Source organism: Chionomys nivalis, chromosome 2 (assembly GCF_950005125.1).
Source record: "Chionomys nivalis chromosome 2, mChiNiv1.1, whole genome shotgun sequence".
Classification (NCBI taxonomy): domain Eukaryota; kingdom Metazoa; phylum Chordata; class Mammalia; order Rodentia; family Cricetidae; genus Chionomys; species Chionomys nivalis.
Window position 1 is genome coordinate 85897944 of NC_080087.1, and position 15072 is coordinate 85913015.

General features: G+C 52.4%; 1 protein-coding gene across 2 annotated transcripts in view; it reads right to left on the reverse strand.

Annotated features, from left to right (window-relative positions):
- Positions 1–308: 308 nt before the first annotated feature.
- The window catches only part of Chst8 (carbohydrate sulfotransferase 8), a 137650-nt gene continuing 122886 nt past the window's right edge, over positions 309–15072 (reverse strand). For both annotated transcript variants that reach the window (XM_057762108.1, XM_057762109.1), the window contains exons 3-4: positions 2290–2318; positions 309–1758 (exon numbers count right to left, since the gene is read on the reverse strand). In XM_057762108.1, the coding sequence (XP_057618091.1) occupies positions 667–1758; positions 2290–2318 (1121 nt within the window). In that variant the 3' untranslated portion in view covers positions 309–666. The remainder of the gene's footprint in view (positions 1759–2289; positions 2319–15072) is intronic.

Below are 15072 nucleotides of genomic sequence, written 5' to 3' on the forward strand. Positions count from 1 at the left end.
CAGAACAGGTAGTGGAGTCGTGGCTCAGCGGCCAAGAGCTCATTCTGCTCTCCTAGTTCAGACTAGAGTTTGGTTGCCAGCACCTCCAGGGGCTCACAACTGCCTATAACTCTGGCTTTGGGGGAATCTGATGCCTCCGGCCTCCACAGACACCTGCACTCATGTGCACATATTCACATAGACTCAAAAGTAAAACAAATCTGAAAAATAAAATTCTAAAACTCCCCAGAGCGTAGGACAAGCAAGGTCCCTGTGACCTCACGGCATGACATGGAGTAGACACCACTGCTCTGAAAACCATGTGCTTTATTCCGGCCTCCCCCTGGGTCATAGAAAAGCAGCAAACCACGTGGTTTGGTACAAGGCAAAGGCTAAGGGAAGGCAGGACATCCCTTACCGCTGGGGCCCTCAGTTTTCCCTGGTCAGCATCTTGGCTGAGCTCTTGGAGCATCCATGTTATCAAGCTCAGCCAACACAATGAGGAAACGGGTGTGGGACAAGAGTCAAGGTCCATTGTCTGGGCCTCTGTCCCCCCACCTAGGGCCGGTCACCACACCTCACATCCTCTGAGACCCACAGTCTAGCTCAGCTCCTAGAGACTAGGGCGTGCCTACGCACGGGTGAGTGGGCAGGCAAAGCCCTCCCCTGACCAGCAGGCCTCACCCCTCAGTACAGGTCCGAGAAAGGCTTGGAGTAGTTGAACATCAGGTAATCCATGTAGTAGAAGTCATAGGTGCGCTGTCGCTGCAGGGAGGAGAGCTGAGCGAAGTACTGATGGGTGATTCTCGACGTGGTCCGAGCCTCCTGGGAGTGCCTGTCCTTGAACCTCGGGAAGGTCAGGTTCCCAGGCGCCTGGATGAGATGTAGGAAGAAGTTGGCATCTTCCTCCATGCTCTCGAACTTGCCCACGAAGTCATAGTCGATGAGGCAGGGGCTGCACAGCCGGCTAACATGGTCCCAGTGGATGTCCATGCCCACGGGCCGGTGGACATCCAGCAGGTACTGGATGAACTCCGGGAACTGCACACCAGAGCCAGTCCGCAGTGCCTCCCGCGAGGCGTTGGCCCGATATCGGGCCAGGATAGCCTTTCCGAAGACAGGGTGATAGTAGCTGTTCGGATGCTCAAACTTGTCTCGAAAGGCAGAGACCAGCCTCTCAAAGGGTTCCCGGACAAAGAGCATCTTGGTGTAGGTACTGAGACGGTGTACAATGCCCTGACGGTCGAAAGTATCCAGGCGCTTGAGGGCGCTGCCATAGTGAACAGTGTTGTGTTGTATATCGGCGGTGGATGAGGCCAACCCTGCAAGAACCATAAGCACTCGCTTCCAATTGGAGCATCCTGCCTTGGGCACCTCGCAGTACAGCACGCGGTGGCGGTCCTCCACAAAGATGCGGGACACGTGGCGCGGAGTGACCGCTCTGCGGCTGCTGCTGGCCCTGTACTTGGCACAGGCTTCTCGCATCACACGTTTGCGCTCCTGCTGGTTCTGGTGCAGGCTGATCCAGCGACTGTCCATGGTGTTGGGTCTCGGCTGGACAAAGGTCTCAGACGAGTTGTTGCCTCGGATGGTCCCTGCAACTGGCATCTTTTTGATGAGCAGTCTCCGCCTGCGCTGCCGGAGTCGCGAAGGAGACCCCGCCGCCTTCGCCTTCCGGTGAGGTTGAGGCTGGTCAGGCACCTGCAGTTGGAGGCCTCTTGGGGATCCGCTAGGTAAATTGTGTGTGACCCTTTCTGTGGGTATCCTCAAGTGGCCATCCTGGGACAAGGAGAGAAGTGGTTAGGGATGTTTAGGACACCTGGGCATGGAGGGTCACATGACCCTGGCCCTCCACGTGGCAGGGGCTTCTAACCACTCTGGCTTAAATTTCTCTCCAGGAAAGGGAAGTGAGGACAGGCTGGTGTTGCTGGTGTGAGCCTCTCTGGTCTAAGACCTGCCAGCTACACAAAAGTGCAAAAATGTGGGACCTGAACGGCAAATATAATTTCTACCACAAGGTGGTGCAGTTCCTCCAGGAACGTCCGGTTGGCTAGGGTGGGCGGAGGGAGATGGTGGCCTGCAGGAGGCTTGCTCGGATTGACAGTCTGTTAGCTCAGTCCAAAGGAGCCGACTCACAGAGAAGGGAAATTCATGGACCCAAAGTCCCAGGTTTTGTTCCCGAGGCTCCTGGAAAGGACCCAGCACATTCTTCTTCCTATAAACAGATTTACCTTAAGCTCTGAACTGTCTTTCCTGTCCTCTCCTACTTTCCCCCAGGCACCTGCGATTTATGGGGTTCTCAGAACTTACATGCTGGGGCCTCATGCTGAACTTCATGCCTGGAAAGCAACAGAGGAGAGAGACGTGTTACACCATGGAAGTTAAGTGTAGAGTACCACATACCTGCCCAGCTCAACATGCACGACCCCTTAAGGCCACCCTCCATCCCATCCTGTCATCAAGTCTCAGAGTACTTAATACAAAGCTCCATCCGGTCTCTCTCCATGCCTGTCACCACAGCCTACTCCATACTTGAAGATGACAATACTTGTACACATCAAGCATGTGGAAGAAAGGCACTCCCTAATCCCTGGGAGGTTCCCTTGCCTTGACATCCCCGTCATAGCTCTGGTCTTCTCGGTACACTCAGGGGTATGATGTCCGTATCTGGCTTATCCTGGTGTCCCCTAAAGGTGTGAGCAGAGCCGAGGCATGGGCAATGCTGATTGGTGATGTGGTAAAGATGGAGAGAGATCTGCATGTCTCTGACTGTGTTTGTTACTTTTCTGGTTGCTATAACAAAATGCCTGGTATACACCAATTAAAAGGGGAAATATGCTCTCCCAAAGGACCTGGGTTCAATTCCCAGCACTACAGCTCTAGAGACTCTAACGCCCTCTTCTGGCCTCTGTGGGTACTGCACATATGTAGTACATATACATACAGCGTATACCCATACACGGAAAATTAAAATAAATAAAGACTTTTAAAAAAGGTAAGATTTAATCAAGACCGCTGTTTTAGAGGGACCAGTCCATGGTTGCTTGGCTTCATGGGCTTGGACGCAGTGTCATGGGGGTAGAGGAGGGTGGAAGCATGTGGTAGAGGAGAGTTGGTCAACTCACAGCTGACCATGAAACAGAGAGAGCAACACAGGAAAGGGCCTGGGACAAGATCCCTTCAAAGACCTACTTCCAGTGACCCACTCTGTCAAGCTAGGTCTCACCATCCATAGTTCTCAGAACTTCCTAAGTAGGAACAGGAGCTGAGGACCAAGCCTCTAACACACGAACCTGGTACTAACACTTTTGTTGTTATTGACACAAACCACAGGAGGATGTAGTTTTGACTCACAAATGCATCGTGGGTGAGACAGTGCTTCCTGGCTTCTGTGTGTGCTTGAGAAGAAATCTGTTCTCTCTCAGCTGACCGGAAACCAGAGATCGTAGGCCCAAATTGAGGCTGGATATAACCCTCTAGGTCATGCGTCCCCAAGGTTTCACAGCCTCAAACAGCGCCACCAGGTGGCCAAGTGTTCAACAACCCAAGTCTGCGAAGGACCTTTCACATTCAAACCAAAACAAGCCTTTTGGAGGACACTTCATATCCAAACCATGACATTGGTCAAGCTCTGGAATGCTCCCTCTGCCCATTGGGTTGGGCAGGGGTCACCCAGGGCAGCGTGTTCTAGGAAAGTTAGTCTTTGGCCAAGACAGGGGATTCTGCTTCTAATCATTCGGTGTGCAGGGCAGCAATCCGCGGTTGGGAAGGCAGATCTTCTGCTGAGGGATCTCCTACTTCAGATCTTACCCGTCCACTGAGATGCCAGGAACTCTGGTCCTGGGTCCTGAAGTGGACATTTGTGCCCTGAAACTTTGCTGCAATCTGGTCACAACCAGAGAAACAGCTGCCTCTCACACAAGCAAAGAGGACTGTGCTCAGCCATACCTGACTGGTTCCCGGCAGGGAAGGAGTAGGTGTGAGAGGCCAGCACTCTCCCTGATGTCTCTGTGTATTGGGCAGAGGGCAGTGGCTATAGTAAGTGGACAGGGGGACACTCAAGTCATTGCTGACCCCGACTCTCTGAATTTCTCTGTGGGATCCAGTTTCTTGGCTTCAGTGCTATGACCCTGATCTTGTGGTGTCCAGTCTGAGGCTATGCCCCACATCTCCTTCATTCGCTAGCAAGCAAGGAGGCCAACCAAGGCTCCTTCTGGGATGGAAAGCCTAAATGCCCTGAAGTTTTGGAACCATCACTGTGTGTGGCCACAATAGTCAACACATTTGGTGTTTTCCTCAACTATTCTCTACCTTACTTTGTCATGTGTATGTGAGTGCACTTATGTGTATCTGTGTGTGTGTATCTCTGTGTGTGTGCATCTGTGTGTGTATCTGTGTGTGTGTGTGTGTGCATGCGTGCATGTGAGGGTACAGTCTTCATCACTGACCACCTTATTCATGGGCATCTCTCACTGACCCTGGTGCTCATTACTTCAGCTAGATTTACTGGCCATTGGGCCCTTGGGATCCTACATCCCAGCACCGCCAGGCCTGGCTTTCTTACTTCGATGCTTGTGAGCCGAACCCCAGTTCTGATGCTCACACGACAAACATTGAGCTAACTAAACCAGTTCCCCAGATGCCAGAACCTTCTTTTCCATGACAGGGTCTCACTTTTACACCAAGTTGGCCCCCCATTCACAAACCGCCTGCTCCTATCTCCTTGCTAGGCCCATAGGTGTGGGCTACCATGCATATCTTCCAGAACCTTCTTCAGCTCCTAAGTGAGGGAATGTATTGGGAACCTTCTCACTGCTGTGACTGAAGTCAGGGGGAGGTTTTATCTTGGTGCACAGCCTCAGAGACTTTAGTCCACCATGGCCGGGTAGGCAATGTGGTAGTCATGGTAATAGTAGCATCAGGCAGACTCCTCCCACAGTGGTGGACTGAGCAGAACGAGATGTGGGTATAAACTTCAAATTCTACCTTTAGTGACCCACTTCTCCCTGCTGGACCCCATCCCCTAAAGCACCATGGCCTTCAAAACCGTACAACAAGCTGGTACCCAAGTGTTCAAAATACAAGCCCGTGGGGGGCCATTTCATACCCAAACCTTAACCCAGGGAAGCAGAGGCAGACCTTGGACTCTCTCTCACTTTCTTCTGCTGGGTTGGGTACAAGTGGTGCCCTTTTGGAACAAAGGAGGGCATGCCTGCTTTTCTGGGTATCCCCAAATCTATGTGTGTGTGAGCACATGCATATACACATGGGAAAGCTTATGAACAATTCTCCCTGGTGGGGGGAGCTCTGTGCAGAAGTGGGGTGAGCAGCGGGTGCCGGCTTAGAGGTGAAGCCCTCGCCCAGTGGCCCTTCACAATAGATGAGTCTATTCCATCTTCACCGGCCTCTCCCCCCCCATCCCATCCCCTGTCTTCAGCACAATCTTCCAGAGCTCATTTCTCCTTGGCAGGCGGGGTCCTCTCCTGCTGCCAACGATGACAGATCCCTTCACCAGAAGGGACCCGCTGCAGCCGCTCCGTCTCCCTCTCCACCACGGTGTTCCTTAATTATTTTCTTCTGGTGACGGAAGCGGGTTCTGCTAAATCACCTCTCCCCCTCGGAGTCTCGGATACGGGGATTTACTCCGGTTGTCACTCCTGTCAACCTGTCAAGGTGTGACGGTGCTTATTTATATTCCTTTTCTGGAGCCAATGAGTCATGCTAAACCTGGCCAGGAGTGGGGCTGACGAGCCGCTTGCCAAGGCTTTCCCATCACTTGGCAAAGCCAGGCTGTGGCCGCTAGGGCTGGGGGCCCTGTCCCTTTTCACCTGTGCAGAAGGAACAGGAAGACCCTGTCTTGTGCATGGTGCCTCCCAATCCCCAGGACACAATCCCAAACGCATTTGCCCACCAAGTCAAGTTGGCTGAAACGGGCCCCCTAGGAAAAGAAATTTTACCTTGGGGTTAATAACAGATAAAAGGACTCAGCTCATGTGGAGCTGTGACTGGGCCTGAAGCTGCCCAATCCCAACCCTGAAACTCAGAGCAGATCGTTAGGTGACTGATTTGATTCCCACACAGCTACTTCTGAATAAACAGAACTGTAATGAAGGGACTCTCCCCGATGCCAGAGGTCCAGCTCTCACGTGGCGGGGGCGGCTTTCCCGTGTGTTGCTTAAATAAAGGCCGAGGCTCTGGGCAAGTCAAAGCCAGAAACCAGAGTATCCTAAGGCTGGAGCATGAAGTGCATGCCCCAAACACTGTACTTCAGAACCACTGACACCTCTACGGAGCACCCAAGAAAGGTCAGCTACCATCATTTCTGACTGTCCTTAGGACTGGTATCAGTAGTATGGGTCTCTGAAGAAGAGGGAGGCTACCGTTTCAATATAGCCACCTCCAGTCCCCGCCTCCTAGGCTCCAGATAAACAGCATCTACACAAAAACAGAACTTAGCAGGGCACAGTGAGACGTGGTAATCCTAGCCCTCAAGACGCTGAGGCAGTAGGAGCTAGTCCAAGGTTGGCCTGAGCCATGAATGAGCCCAAGCTCAGCCTGAATCAGCTTAGAAAAACCAGTGGCTGGAGATGTGGCTCAATGGGTAGAGTGCTTGCTTACAACTATCCAGTGAGGGGCTGGGGTGTGGCTCAGTGGTAGAGCCCCTGCCTAGAATCCCCTAGTGAGGGGCTGGGGTGTGGTTCAGCAGTAGAGTCCCTGCCTAGAATCCCCCAATGAGGGGCTAGAGTGTGGCTCAGTGGTAGAGCTTCTGCCTAGAATCCCCTAGTGAGAGTCTGAGGGTGTGGTTCAATGAGGGGCTAGGGTGTGGCTCAGTAGTAGGGTGCCTGTCCTAGATTTCACTCCCAGAGAAGCAATGAAGTGAGCCTGCTGGGAACATAAGTTGTGATCCCCAGCACCCCCTTTCTTCCAATGACATGATTTCTCCCACCCTCACCCAGGAGACCTTCCCTCAAGGTCAGCCACACCCTCTCAAGGTCAGCCACAACCCTCAAGGTCAGCCACACCCTCTCTCTGCTCTCCACATCTGGGTCGCCTACTTGCTACTCTTAGCACAATGCTAAAATCTGCAAGGGCACTACAACCCTCTGCACAGCAGGAAATAAACTATTTCTTTCTCCTTCTGGACAGATGACATTCAAAGAAACACACAACGTGAGAAGAGTGAGCATCAGTGAGAAAAAACAAGGCGTGAGTTATGGGGACTGCCAAATGCGCTCAGTGCTCCCAACTCTTCATTGCCTGAAATTTTTTCTCCTCAGTATTTTGGCTGAAAACTTTTCTGGTTACTTGCTAAAGGGAAGCAAAGGCTCATTCATTCTTTATCTTTTTTTTCTTCCATTCTCTCTCTCTCTCTCTCTCTCTCTCTCTCTCTCTCTCTCTCTCTCTGTCTCTCTCTCTCTCTCTCTGACTGAGGATGGAACTCAGGACTTCATGCATAAGTGTTCTACTAATAAACCCCTCACTGGGGGATTCTAGGCAGGGGCTCTACCACTGAGCCACACCCCAGACCCTCACTGGGGGATTCTAGGCAGGGGCTCTACCACTGAGCCACACCCCAGACCCTCACTGGGGGATTTTTTTTTTTTTTGGGTTTTTCAAGACAGGGTTTCTCTGTAGCTTTGGAACCTGCCTGGAACTCCCTTTGTAGACCAGGCTGGCCTCGAACTCACAGAGATCTGCCTACCTCTGCCTCCCGAGTGCTGGGATTAAAGGTGTGTGCCACCACCGCCCGGCTCACTGGGGGATTCTAGGCAGAGGCTCTACCACTGAGCCACACCCCAGCCCCTCACTGGGGGATTCTAGGCAGGGACTCCACCACTGAGTCACAACCCCAGCTCCACAGTCAGGTTTCTTTTCTCTTCTTTCCTCCACCTTTTCCTCTTTTCCATTCTCTATTTTATTTTTGAGACAGTCTCACTAAACAACCCAGGCTGACCTGAAACCTACAATCGTTCTGTCTTGGCCTCCCAAGTTCTGGGATTAAAGGCGTGTGCCGGCATGTTTGGCATGCACAGTTTAACAATCAGGAGGGACAGTCAGAGTCTGTGACCAGGTCGGAAAGAGGCTTCATTAGCATGTGGGGTTTCCGGGTGAAAGGATCTTATGTGTAGCCCTCTGCAGAGATATAAGGAGATCAAATGGGGTCCATAGCGAAAGCCCAATCCCTAACGGTCAGCAAAAACTGGGGGAGGCAACTGGGCCTAGCCCTGTGTTTAGACTGTGTAGACATTGCCACTCACAGGGCGGGAAAGGAACAGAGTACCTAGACAGGGCTGAAAATGCCTCATGTTCCCAGGGATGGCACACCTGAGGAGACAGCCACGTGGACTACCCAGGTCACAGTCCTGGTGGGCACTGATTAGAGAGGCCTGCCACTCTGAACTCTGGGGTCCACAGAGGAAGAGTCACTGTGAAGGAGACAGAACCAGAGGGGTGCGGGCGGGAGAAGTCTAGGGCCAGGAGAGGCAGAGGGTGGGTTCCACATTCAAGTCCACCACTGATTCTTTGATCTTCTGGAATTCCCTTTTCCACCTCCTGGAACTTCTGGCTGAAGATGCCTCATAGCTGTCCACATGCTCGTTCATTCTGGGGTTTCCCAGGAGACTCCCCTTGGTTCTGTCTGGGTTCTGGGAGCCTTGCTACACACACTGAGCCCACACTCACCAACCCTCACATCCCCCCAGGACTAGCAAAGCCACCCGTGTCCTGGGCAACTCAGGTTTCAGTGTCTGCACCACGTTTCCCACTTCTTGATGAGAAGGCCATGTCTGACACAGGCTCTGGACAGGACCCAGCGCCACAGGGCAGCACTGCATGGGACCAGTGCTGAGCGAGCAGCCGGACCCCATATCACAGGAAACATGGCCGGTTCCTGAGTGAGAGGTTGCTCTCTGGGAGTCTGAGGAAAAAATACCCAACAGGATGTACATACGTGGAAAAGAAGGAACAAGGAAGGGAAGGAGGAAGGAAAGAGAGGGCAGAGAGGAGCGAGAGAGAGGAGGGGGAGAAGAGAAGCAGGTGAGGGGAAAGGAGAGAGCGGTTTTAAGGAGTTCGTCATGGATGACAGCTTACACAGACAATCTGACAGGCAGAGAAGAAGGTCAAGTCAAAGGGCTATTTGAAGGCAGAATTCCTTCTTCGAGAACGTGAATCTTTCTTTCTTTTCAAGGCCTTCAACTGACGGGTAAGGCCCGCGCACACTACTAGGCAGGTCCTTGGTATTCTTATCTTCTAACGTTCTAAATGCTAACTGCACCTAGTGTATGTATTCACAGCAACAGGAAGATGCAGGCTGGTGTCCCTTGAGCTGGATAAGCTGGCTTCCTTTCCTCTGTGGCCACTGCCGCTAAGTATCTACACACTGGGCTGAGGAGAATAACCAAAGCAATTCCGTCCCTTTGGAAGGATGAAAGTCGGGGAAAGAAGGGGTTGGGGCTGGAGAGCTGGCTCAGTGGTGAAGAGCACTTGCTGTTCTTGCAGAGGTCTCAGGTTGGGTCCCAGCATATATATGGCGGTTCTGTGACTTCAGTTCTACGACATCTGATGCCCTCTGATCTCTGAGGACACCAGGCACTCATGTAGTACACACAAATACACTCAGGCAAACCATTCAATATCCACAAAATAAATTAAAGAAATAAGGCTGTTGCCAGAGCCTCCCCACTCCACAAAGCCTATGGAGAGGAGCCTTCCTGTCTCTGCCAGCCTCTGACACTTCTGGGGTATTCCTTGGCTTTGGGCAATGTGAGTTCAGTTTCTGACTACTTTCTTTCTATGGCTGTCTTCCCCCCAAAATTGCTTTCACTTGGTATGCATGCAGAGAGCCTGTGTGGTCACAGTTATGGGTACTGGGGGTGAAGACGTTAGCATCGGGGTAGGGCATGCAATTCAATCTGAATCAGGAGAAATGTTTTTATGGGTCTGTAGAGTGTCCTAAGGGCAGGGCAGGACCAGACTAGATCTTGGCAGCAGAGGTGGAGCAGGGCAGGTGGGGGTGGGGATCTTTGGGTTTTTGAAGGACTGTGTTGGAATTTGATGTCCATAGGGGAGGGGCTTTGTCTTGTTTGCCTTTGTTAGACTGGAGCAATGCCTTGTATAGGGGCTCAATAAATGCCTGTGGTAAGGCTGATGCTAACAAACTGTGTTGGTACCAGATGTGGGACGGGAGGTGGGCCTCTCCTTGCAGAGAAGGTGGCTAGGGTTCTGCTCAGAGTCACCAACTCTTCCCAAGTATTTCTCTAGTGCAGTTCCGTGGCCTGGAAGGGGCAGCCCAAGCAGAAGGATCTGCTACCACTCACGGCTGGATGGCAATGAAGCCCTGCCTCCCCTTGACACAGACACCCCTGGCTGGCTGTATCCTGCAGCATCTGTGGCACATCAGGCTGGGGTCCCGATGCTGTGGACACTCTTCCTGTGGCTCTCTTCCCGAGGGCCCAGGTCACTCCAACCTTGAGGTATCTGCCAGCCCAGGGCTGAGCTGCTCCCAGGGACCTCTGCCTGACTCCCTGTGAACAAGCACCTCTGCATGGGGAGACCATTAATGTATGCAGATTAGATGCAAAATGAAAGACCCAAGTGCTCGGCAATTAGAGAGCAGCCTGGGCTTTAGGCACCAAATTTGGATGAAAGAAACCTCACAAAAAGGCTTTAAATCCTCACGTGTGTTCACAGGAAAATTCAATTTACTAAATTGCTAGATTACAGGGCATTGCCTGATTGCCTGAACTGGGTGCAGGGCATGCCTACATGGCTGCACAAGGTGTGTGTGTGTGTGGTGTGTGTGTGCGCACACATGTTTATGGGGGCTGTCCCGGCCAGTGGAGCTGTTCCCAAAACAGATGTCAGCTGTCCCTGGACCCTGGCTCTGTGGTTGGCACGGGCACTTTGTGGGAGGTGAGATTCGGACCAGTCCGTCATTCCCAGGTGGCACAGCAGCAACGTCTATGCGGTGGCATCTGTCCTCCAACCCGGAGCCTTGGCTTCTCTGGGTTGATGTCGTCCAGGTGTCCTGACTCTAAGTGAATTCAGTCAGATGAGGGTTTGCATTGGTTCATTTTCTGAATTACCTAAGACTCAGTAACAGATAAAACACAGTTCAGTTGGCTCACGGTCCCAATGGCCGCAAGTCCGAGAGCATGGCCGGCACCTGGGGCCAAGCATGGCAGAGGGCAGCTCATGTAGGAGGGCATAAGCTTGCAAACTCAGGTTGCTTTCCCCTCTTCTTAACTCCTTCTCCTCTTCTTTTTGCAGTTCTAGGGACTGAACCTTGGGGCTCGTCCCACACCACCGGGCACTCTGCTACTGAGTCACGCCCACGGTCTCTTGCTGGTGGATTCCATGCAGGTGTTCTACCCATGAGCTGTCCAATTCACTCCTTCTGTTTTCCCTAAGGCCCTAATCCTATCTAGGGATGGAGCTAGCCTTGAGACCTCACCTAACTCTAACTCTCTCCCATGTATCATCACCGTGTGAATCTGCTGAGTCGATTAAGTTGGCGAACACATGAATTTGGGGAACACGTGAATCCGTGGCAGAGGGTACCGTGATCTCTAAGTCTGGAATCATCCCAGGACATGGCTTAGAAAAGTTGTCTGGAGGGTTTGTTCTTAGTTATCGGAGTCAGGATCTCACTGTGTAGCCCAGGCTGGCCCTAAACTCATGATCTTCCCGCTTCAGCCTCCTGAGTGATGGGATAACATTTATGTGACATCAGGCCTGGGTGCCTGAGTATGAGTCACATCATTTGATGAAGGATCAGTATATCAAAAAGGGAGAATGAGGGCGAGTGACTATAAGGTTTGTGGGAGAGACAGACAGACATGAGTGCTGTGCAACCTTAAACTCAAGTCTCACTGTTTCTGTTTTCTCATCTATACAATGAGCTAAAAGCACTCATCGTGTAAGTCCACAAAGGCGCAGGTGGCATGGGCCATTTGGAGCTGCCATCTCCCGGTGCTGGGATGTCCTGGTCCCTTTCCCAGCAGCTGTGTTCCCGGGCACAACTGCTGCAGCGGTGCAGGGGCTCTGGAAGGACCAGCCGAGGAAGGAAGTAGGAATCTCCCATCTCTGAATGGTGGGCACTGGCCCGGTGGATTTGGCTGCTTCTTGTTTTGTTTAGTAATTCCACTCTCTGCCTCTGTGATTAGGATTCTCGATTCAACTGGGTAGTTCCCTGTCAGCTCAGCCTGAGCTGTGAATTCCCTGGGAACTGTCAAAGACCGGCCTGTAAAAGCTGTCTGTCAGTCAACCAGCCAGCCGCTTGGCTAGCCTGCGAACCCAGCAGCTGCCCCGCCGTCACTTGGTGGGGGAAGGAAGCCCTAAACATGTCAGTCCTCCAGATGCCCTGCCCATCTGCAGGCAGAGAGCTGTAGAGGAACTCCAGCTGAAGCGCTTCTTTGTGTATAGTCTGGGTGATTCCCACTGTGTCTGGGGTAGGTGAGGGGTCACACACATGATCACCGTACTTCAGCGTGTGTAAGGTGGGATTTGATTGACATGTCTTATGATCCAATACAGCACACATGGCAAAGAGAGGTGTCACATGTTCTCCACCCAGTGAGCTTTCTGCCATGTGATGTGGCATGCGCAGGGTAGGGGGCACTTGAGTTGGCATCCCTGCTAGTCTCGGGGACTCCATACAGGACTTAGCAAAAGATGTGCCTGTTGTTCCTTCAGGGGCTCTTAAATGTGAACCTGGAAGGACAGGTAGGAGCTAGTGAGCAGAAAGCAAGCAGGAACAAACTTCATGACACCCACGGGTGACACCCTGTGGCCCTCAGAGCTCCTATTTCTGCTTCTTGCACTGGCAGCACCTCAGGCAGCTGGCCTGCTGTGCACGACATCAGAATGCTGTGCACAACATCAGAATGCTCTGCTATTCTCCACCATGTGCTCACCTCCAACCCACTCAACAGGGGGCGAATACCTAGACGGGCCTGCGTGCTGCCATTGGGGACAGTGTCTCAGCCAGGAAAGGGATAGTTTAGTCCCAAACTCATGGAGTTCTCAGTCCAGTTAGGAGGGAAGGCGGGAATAAGCGACTCTCCATGTGCTTGTAGGACTGGGGGCTGCAGCAGGCAGGGCCAGTCAGTCAAGAAATAAGGTGACAGCCGTTGGCACCTGAAGGAAATCAATTCCAGGCAGAGCTCAGCTGCTTTGCCTCATGAGAGCCAGCCTCACGGGGTGAAGGGAGGCAGGCCCAGGGCATGAAGAAAGACAGGCTGAGGGGTGAAGGGAGACAGGCCCAGGGCATGAAGGAAGACAGGCTGAGGGGTGAAGGGAGACAGGCTGAGGGATGAAGGGAGGCAGGCTCACAGGGTGAAGGCTCGTGGAGTGAAGGCAGAGATGCAGAGCTGAAAAGACTGGAAGGGTCCAGCCAGCAAGGGTCTTTATGATCTTAAAGGCACCAGACTTCACCCCGGAGGGTACAAGACCTCAGCTCTGGGCTTGTGAACTCAAACACCACTGTGTGGTGAGGAGGTGAAGATAGAACGGCAAAATCCATCAGGCAAAGTTGCCCTGACCAGCGAGAGGCACCCGAGGCCTGGCCTAGACGCTAGTAAACGGAACTGGAAAAGGACAAGACCTAATACTTCAGTTTAGTGGAGAGGGGTTGAGCGTTCCACAGCTTCCTCCCTGAGCAGCTGGGTAGGGAGGAGTCTGACCTTCTGAGCTGATTACCAAGGTGTAAATATTCCCACCACAGCGGATTTCACATGGTTGTTGTGAATTTTGAGCAAGACTCTCCTGGACTGATAGAAAGTCAGCTCCAAATCACATGGGTACCAGCAGGACCTGGGGGCTGGCTGGGAGTGGAGAGAGGCAGCTTCCTGTTTCTGGCTTGGGTGTTAAATGGGACTCTGGTGTGTTTTTGTTGAAATTCGGAAACAAGCCCCAGTAGAGTTTGGGGTGCTTAGGGGCTCCCCAAGTGTAAGGACAGGAGGAGAAGGAGGGGATGAGCTGAGGCTGGATAGACATACATGTCCAGGAGCCCATTTCTCACTGGTGCTGTGTGTGTGTGTGTGTGTGTGTGTGTGCCAGAGTGACAGGAGGGCCCGGAAACAGGATGGAGGCACTGGGCCTGGGAGTCACAGTTTCGCAGGGCTGTGCCCAGTGGATCAACTGGGATGGATGGAGCTGGGTTCACATGCCTATCATCCTAGCACTTGAGAAATGGGGACAGGGGCAATGCTGTGGAACAGTCCCTTTCTACACTATGAATATATATTACTCTCAGTGGTTAATAAAAGGCTGGCAGGCCGGTGGCTGAGCAGCAAGTCAGGCGGGAAAGCCAAACTGAGAATGAAGGGGTGAGGGAGGGCCGAGTCAGGAGTCAGCAGGCAGAGGCGAGGGAGCAGGACATAAACGTGCCATGCTCATAAAGGTATTGACACACGGCAAAGCGTAAATAAGGAATATGGGTTAAAATAACGTAAAATGTAACAGCTAGTTAATGATAACCCTGAGCTATTGGCTGGGCATTTGTAATTAATATTAAGCCTCTGGGTAATTGTCTGAGAGCGGCTGCCAGGACAGGAAAACTACCTACAGGGCAACAGGACAATTTCAACTACATAGTGAGTCCCAGGCCAGCTTAAGCTACAAGAGACTTTCTGTAAAAGAACCCAGACTTAAAATAAAAGAGGGTGAATGTGGCTTCTTATAGGACAAGGGTACCTGGTGGGAGACGCCTTTCTATCATCTCAACAGGAAGGGGGTAAATTCGGTTTAAATAATAGTGAACTCTAGAGTCCCAGGGAATAAAAGCAAGGGAATCGCCTAGGAACTGGAGCCGGAGGGGGCTCCACAGAGAGGCAGTCCTGTGCTGGCCACTCCGAGGACGGATGTGTTCACTGTCTCCCTTACTGGCCTACAGAGGCCATCAGTGGGGAAGGCTCATTACTGCTGTGGCCTGACCTAAAGATAATGATCGCTCCGGCTCCGGCTGGCCTCGGACGCGTCGTCTGTCTGGGCAGCAGCGTCAATTACTGAGCTGTCCTGTGGCTGTCAGACTTGTCACCGCGGCTGACTGTGATACCCTGTAGAGCCACAAGAGCAAATCCATCTTAGTGGATG